The following is a 7461-nucleotide window of genomic DNA, read 5'->3' on the forward strand; positions in this document are numbered from 1 at the left end:
GAGAGCGATCACAAGCAGGCAGAGAGGCAGGCAGAGAGAGAGGGAGGGAAGCGGGCTCCCTGCTGAGCAGAGAGCCTGACGTGGGACTCGATTCCAGGACCCCGAGACCATGACCCAAGCTGAAGGCAGAGGCTTAATCCACTGAGCCACCCAGGCGCCCTTTTTTTTAGGGGGCCTTTGGCCATTCCTCCTGGGGCTTAGCGCTCTCTGTGTCCTTCCTTCCGGGTCAGCCACTTGGTTACTTTCTCTTACCAGCTAGATCAGAGCTGAGGAAGGGGAGATGTTGGTTTGTCAGTTTCAGCAGGGGGATTTGTCGGGAGACGACTGCGCATGTGTGGTGGGGCCAAGTGAAGTGGGGACTGGCTGGCCAGCAGGTAGCGGTGGCCCCCAAGGGGCCCTGGTTGTAGCTACTCCACAGAGAAGAGGCTTTCCAGTGAGCATCTGGGCCAGTTCAGGGTTATCCATGCAGAGGCACACTCGTGGTAGCTGGTTCTCGAAACCAGTAGCTGCTTTTCATCTGGTAGTTGGTACCTTTCTCGCATCAAGGGCTCTATCCATGTTATTTCATTTAACCTGAAAAATCCTTGTAGGTACCACAGTTATCCCATTCCACAGATGGGAAAACCAAGGCTAAGTTAATCGTGCCACGAGCGCTGCTAGGGAACCAGCAGAACTGGCTGTCACTCGGCTGGCAGGACGGAGCCCCATGCCCGAATCTGTAGGCTGGTGGCTAGGGCCCACCTGCTTTGAATCCTGAGGTTTCTTTACCCAGTTCTGTTTTGGCCAAGCCCATGGTGTATGATGAATTCAGCACTCTAACGTGCCCCGTGGAGTGGCCAAATGGGCAGTCCTTGGAATGGGCGTCCAGATCTGGTCTTTGACCCAAGAGGAGGAGCTGGCTGTCACCAGCTCTGTGAATGGAAATTTAAATGCCCTGGAAGCTTTGGTCCAGGAGGCACGAGACAGCTCTGACCCTCGGCAAGTCGTTGGCCTCTGCCCATTCCCTCCTGGGTGCCGGTTCCAAGGCAGTCCCCCGGCTTGGTTGGCTTCCCGTCCCTAATGGCCCTGGCAGGCCAACCCCAGGGCAGCCATGCTGGGAAGTTGCCAGTCCAGGCTCTGGGAATAAGGTCGTCTCGGCTCTGGCTGATGCCGCAGGCTTTCTCCTGCGTGCTGGTCTCAAGAGGGCTTGGCAGGTCTAGATTGAAATGATTAGCGCGACGGGGCTTCCCCCACTTTTCTTGAGGGATTATGTCACAGTCTATTAGGCGCGCTCCCTCGGTGTTTAATCCCACTCTGACATGGGTTTTGCTGGCGGTCTGGAAAGTGGCACCACTGACGCCAGGCTGCTGTTTGTGGAGACTGCTTTTGTGCGGGGCGTGTCTGTGCCCCCCAGGATTTCTGCCCCGGTCCCAGCGGGTTTGGTCGTCTTGTCTTTTTTTGTCCTCTTTCTCCTCTTGAAACAGATCCCGTATTCATGCAGGACATTGAGCTGCGAGTTGTGAGTTTCCCGCGGTAGCCGAGGGGTGACCCTGCAGGTGACCAGAGGTCAGCCCGGGGCTCTGAGAAGCTTGAGAGCACAGCATGGCCGGATGGTGCCAAGAATGCACACTGGTCACTGGAGTGTCCCCGTCTCTGTCCCCTCCAGTCTCCCGTTTCCCTTTGTAAGTCACCATCTGTTGGTTTTTATACTGTGTATTTCTCAGTTTCTCCCAGGTCCGTCTCAGGAAACAAAGTTTTGAGTATTCACCCCCACTTTATAAAATGTTGTGTGCTAGATTGTCGCTGAGCCCAGGTTCTCGGAGGTGTTGGAATGAAGAGACTCGATCCTTGGCCCGGGGTCTTCCTAGGGCGGATTTGAGTGCTGTCCTTCCCTGCTTTGGGAAGTGCTTTGCAATGAAAAGGCTGCCTTCTGGGATCATTCTTGGCCACCGTCAAGGCTTTGGAGTTGCTTGGATGGTCTTTGTGCCCTTTCCCCAGGTGTTAGACGGAGACTGGCCTGCGCTGCCCAGCAAGCCGCTGTGTAGCAGGAGGACAGGGGCGGTGGCCCCCGCTGACCTTGGGCAGGACCTTTCTCTGCCCTGTCCTGGTGTCCTCCCCCCAAGTGGGCGGGGGTGAGGGAGTGTCTGGGCTGTCTGCTTCTGACAAGTCCCTTCACCTCCTCTCCCTTTGAAATCCTCCTTTCTGGAAACAAGAGGGTTGAAGGGGTCTTGCTATTGGAACCTTGTTTTCTGGAACCAGGGCTTCTGGGCCCATTCTTGTCTTCCCGTGTTCCCTCCACCCCTGCTTGCCCTGGGCTTCTGGGTAATTTTCACCATGTCCCTCTGCCCTTTTTCCTGTCCAGACTGTTGTCAAGAGTGATGCTCTTTTTAGCTTTTCTTCATGGAAGGTCTGCCTATGTTTCTGGTTTGTCTCTGGGCCTTCCTCAGCTCCGTAATGTCCGTCTGTGTGGTCTGGCCGCATCTTCCTGTGTTTTCTCCTGGGGTGTGGTGACTGGGCCTGCCCACGGTGTTCCCAGCAGGGACATGCATCATGTTTGCTCCAGTAATAACACCCCCCTCCCCGGGGTGTCCACAGCTCCAGGCAGCGGGGAGAGTGCCAGGCTGCCCTTTAACAGCCACTCCCTCTGGCTGGCTCACAGAAACCAGTTTCCCCAGTCGGTCGTACTTTGACTAAGGGCAAGGCCACTCCAGCCCAGGCGGCTCCGTCCCACACCCTGTTCCGTGGGCTGCACCCAAGCCCCTGCCAGAAGGTGCCTCACTTGTCAGGAATGCTGGCTCCTCCCAGCTTTGCTCCACATCTTCCTGTGGGGCTGACTCCCCCACCCCCCAACTTGGCGGTTTGCAAGGAAGCCACACGATGCGTCCATTGGTCACCTTCCTGTCTTGTTTTCTTTTGAAACATCAGAGCAAATTTTGTGTCCTGCATTGTGTCTGTGGGAGCTGCCCTTGACCTCTGCTGGGGTATCTGTGGGTTTGGGACCACTTGGGTTTTAAGCCAACCCGACCCTGTTGAATTGGGAATGAGAGTAAAGAGAGCCTCCTCTTGCCCGCATCCTTGACATCTGGACAAAGGGGATGGCACGAGGGCCTTTGGGAGAATCACCAGTGTGGTGTTTCTTCATTGTGCCCCCTGCAGGGGTGCTGGGCGCCCACTCACGTGGTAGGCTTGTTCTCACACTGGCCCCGGTCTCGTCTGAGCAGTGAGGTCTTTGCTGCCTGGATTCGTTCTGTTGTGGATAGCCGTTTGGGTCCCGGGTTCGTTACGCCACTGTTTCTGTTCTCTCCATCTTCATTTGTGGATTAATTAATAGAGAAGGAAGGAACTTGCATATTCTCACACATACCCTTCCCTGGTCATACAGGAGGAACTCTGGGAGGTTTTAAAAGATTTGAAAACTTAATTTTTTTTTTTTAAACTAGCTCCTGTACTTGTGTACGAGAATGTGTCCGTGGGTTTGGCTAAAAACTGGATTCTTTTTCCAGTTGCTTTTCTCCTTAACCCCATGCATCCCCTCACCTTCACCCCACCCCGCAGATAGTTAGACATTTAGAATGTCCTGTTGGCAGTGTCTGGCGAGTGCTCTTATTTTTTCAAGTACTAGGGTAGGGATGGGGGTCACGGTGGGGAGGTGACAAAGTTGGGAAATCTGTAGGAAGGGGAGCCAGAAGGGATCCCTGGGTTCAGAGCAGTGGAGTGGGGGGACCCCTTCTGTGGGTACTCTCACAGCTGTTAGGAGAGGACCTCAGGAGGGGTCTGGGACCCTTCCCTTACCCCTTCCCCTTCTCCAGCTGAGCTGTGCAGCTAAGGGTATGGCTCAGACCTTGAAACCAGAGCTGATCACTTGCACTTCTTTATGGGGCTTCGGTAAAATACATTTTACATCCTCAGGCGCAGTCCAGGCCTGACCGTGGGTAGGGCCCCGGAGCGTGGGGGCTGCACCTGGTTCAGAGCCACGGCCCTGTCTCCACTGGGCCTCAGCTCCCAGGGCTCGCCAGTGACCTCAGGCCACCGTGCACCCCTGCACTTGGGGACCATGGCTGGTCCGTGTCCCCTGATATAAGCAGCCTCTGTGGCCAGTAAGCTTTGGAAATGCTTGAACACAGGGTTTTACAGGTTTCTCGATGGTAAGACATCTGGGAACTTCTGTTAGAGCATTAAACACTGTGAAGCCCCGGGATGGGACTTTCCTCACCTCATTTGACCACGGAACCTTGTTGCCTTTCTTCCTAGAACCCTAGTCCTGTGGAGCACTTTGAGAAATTGTGGCTTAGAGTTGTCCTGGTATCAGTGTCCGTACCTTTAAATTCTGATGGTGTCGCGCCCCCCCCCCCAGCCGGGTGATCTAAAAGCAGGCGCAGCCCTTTTTTAGGAGGGAGGGTGTGGGCTGGGACGAAAGGCAGTGGCCCTTATGTCCTCCCGAGGAAGGCCTCGCTCACAGTAGCTGGGCTCCGTGTGTCTGTCAGCGGTGGGCAGCCTGGGGCCTGCGGATGTCTCCTCTCACACCCTGGGTTCATATTGGCTTTGGGGTTGGTTTATAGGGAAGATGGTGAGTTGGAAGAAGGTGAATTGGAAGATGATGGGGCCGAGGAGACCCAGGACACCTCCGGAGGGCCCGAGAGGAGCCGGAAGGAAAAGGGGGAGAAGCACTATAGCGACTCAGATGAGGAGAAGTCGCACAGGAGACTGAAGCGGAAGCGGAAGAAAGAGCGGGAGAAGGAGAAGAGGAGGTCGAAGAAGAGGAGGAAATCCAAGCACAAAGTAGGTCCGGGAGGACGCGCCAGGGCCAGGCTACATGGCACCGGGCCTGGCTGAGAGCCCCCGGGGCCGCGCTGGTCTCGTAGGCCAGAGGCCACTCTTAATGGTGCCATTTATTCCTTCCCCAAATTGGATAAAGAGCTTTTTTTACCCCTTAAAGAGTTGGTAGCTCACGCTCTACTGCCACTCAATGCCCCCAGGTGAGGTGTTTCTCTAGAGCGCAGAGCCCTTCGGCACATTCCAGCAGGGTTTGTCCCCGGGCTGACTCTGCCAGCGGGCCGGCCCGTGGCAGTCACTGAGCTCACTTCCCCTGTCACTGCAGCGCCACGCTTCTTCCAGTGATGACTTCTCGGACTTCTCAGATGACTCGGATTTCAGTCCTAGTGAGAAGGGGCACCGCAAGTACCGAGAGTACAGCCCCCCGTACGCGCCGGTGAGTAACTGCTGCTCCGGGGCCCCTGCGGAGCTGGGAGTGGGGGCAGGCCCGTGTTTGCTGAGCACTTGCTGTGTGCTGAGCACTCTTGCACGGCACTTTATATGGATTTTAAGCCTGCAGTATGAGATCCTGTTTTTATCCCCATCGTACAGGTGAGGAAACAGAGCTGAGAAACCAGCCAGGTCGCAGCCCTATAGCGCAGGAGCAGGGGTTTGAGCCCAGGTAGTGGCCGATTTCCATTGGTCACGCTCTTAAGACCCTTCCTCCCATGGCCTGGGCAGGACTCAGGATGTCCCCGTCCCAAGAAACCTGCTGGTTTATCCCTGGTACAGCTGTTTGCCCCTGTTCAGAAATGACCTTTCCTGGAAAATCAGCTAGAGAATGGAATGATTTTACAGGAGTAAATGATCTCAAATGCTGCGGAGGCAGAAGTCAGACGTTTATGCTGTCGCAACCCTGAGCTTAGACACACGGTTGAAGTATTTGGTTTGTGGGCTGTTTGCCCCCACCCCAGCAAAATCTCTGAGAAGAGAAATCAACATAGATTTTCAAGTTTTCATGAAAAATGCTTTTAAAGCTAGTAGCTCTAAAACGTGCCCTAAGTATCCCATCGTCCATCCTAACGGGAGATTACCGTATGGTGCTGCCGTTGACGTTGATCTGCTAACAGGGACTCAGACATTAAACCTGATGGAGATAAGGAATGCAGGGCACAGCACAGCTTCGATTGATAACTAGGGGCTGAGGCGTATTTTGTTTGTTTTTTTTTAAATTTTATTTATTTATTTGACACAGAGAGATCACAAGTAGGCAGAGAGGCAGGCAGAGAGAGAGGAGGAAGCAGGCTCCCTGTTGAGCAGAAAGCCTGATGCGGGGCTCGATCCCAAGACCCTGAGGTCATGACCTGAGCCGAAGGCAGAGGCTTTAACCCCCTGAGCCACCCAGGCACCCCTGAGGCGTTTTTTTTTTTTTTTTTTTTAAGATTTTAAGTCCCCTGTATATCCAGTGTGGGGCTTGATCCCATAACCCCGAGATCAAAAGTGTCGTGTGCCACCGACTGGGCCGGCTAGGCACCCCGGGGTTGAGGCGTTTTTTAAGGTCTGCTAACGTAGTCACCAGTGTCTGCATATCTGTGTTTTGTGTTTTCTCGTTTTTTTCGTAATGAGTGTGGAGTTTTAGAAATTAATCCTTTTTTTTTTAGAACAGTTTTGTTTATTTTTTTCCAACTTAAATTGAGAGAGAGTGAGCGGTAGGGAGAGGGAGAGAGAGTCCCTTATTCAGACTCCCTGTGGAGCCCATTGGGGTCTTGATCCCACAACCCTGAGACCATGACCTGAGCCGAAAGCAAGGGTCCGGTGTTTAACCGACTGAGCCATCCACGCACCCGAAGAGCAGTTTCAGGTTTCTAGAACCCTGAGCGGATAGCGCCCTACCCACCCCAGCTGGTTTCTGCTCTGTGTTAGTGTGGTGCCTTTGTTGTAATTGCTGAGACAGTCGCCACGTGTTGTTAGGAATCAGAGCCTGCGGCTTGCATTAAGGTTTCCTCTCTGCGTTTTGCAGTTCTTCAGTTTTTGACAAAGGCTTGACATTATGGACTTGTAGATCATCATAGATGAGTTTCAATTCTCTAAAAATCCCCTGTGCTTTACCTCCCCTCTCCTCTCTGGGCCTCTAAGCAACCAGCAACCTTTTTCTGTCTCTGTAGTTTTGCTTTTTCCAGAATGTCAGATAGCTGGACTCGTCACAGCGTTTAATTTCTTCAGACCGGTTTCTCTTACTTACCAGTATGGGTTCGTGGTTTGCCCAGGTCTTTTCATAGCCCCACGGCTCATGGGCTTGTTTCTTTTAACTGCTCAATAATCCTCCACTGTGGACGGACCACAGCTGGTTTTATCCATTTACCTACCGAAGGCGATCTTTGTGCCTTCCCTTTTGTGTGTCTGTGTCTGCGTATAACTTCATCCGTATCTCTTGGCACTAGCACAGTTTGGAAAGCATCATTCAGCATGGCTTTCTAGTTCGGGTGCCAAGTAGGTCATTACTTGAATTCTAAGGCCCCAAGGAAAAAAAAAATTTTTTTTTAAAGATTTTATTTATTTATTTGACAGAGATCACAAGTAGGCAGAGAGGCAGGCAGAGAGAGAGAGAGGAGGAAGCAGGCTCCCTGCAGAGCAGAGAGCCCGATGCGGGGCTGGATCCCAGGACCCTGGGATCATGACCTGAGCCGAAGGCAGAGGCTTTAACCCACTGAGCCACCCAGGCGCCCCCAC

General features: G+C 53.5%; 1 protein-coding gene across 5 annotated transcripts in view; it reads left to right on the plus strand.

Annotated features, from left to right (window-relative positions):
- LOC111160625 (zinc finger CCCH-type containing 4) overlaps positions 1–7461 on the plus strand; it is a 39860-nt gene that overhangs the window by 11494 nt on the left and 20905 nt on the right. For all 5 annotated transcript variants that reach the window (XM_022523844.1, XM_022523845.1, XM_022523848.1 and 2 more), the window contains 2 exons: positions 4539–4758; positions 5078–5188. In XM_022523844.1, the coding sequence (XP_022379552.1) occupies positions 4539–4758; positions 5078–5188 (331 nt within the window). The remainder of the gene's footprint in view (positions 1–4538; positions 4759–5077; positions 5189–7461) is intronic.

The sequence above is a fragment of the Enhydra lutris genome, unplaced genomic scaffold (genome assembly GCF_002288905.1).
Source record: "Enhydra lutris kenyoni isolate GAN:26980312 unplaced genomic scaffold, ASM228890v2 scaffoldscaffold77, whole genome shotgun sequence".
NCBI lineage: Eukaryota > Metazoa > Chordata > Mammalia > Carnivora > Mustelidae > Enhydra > Enhydra lutris.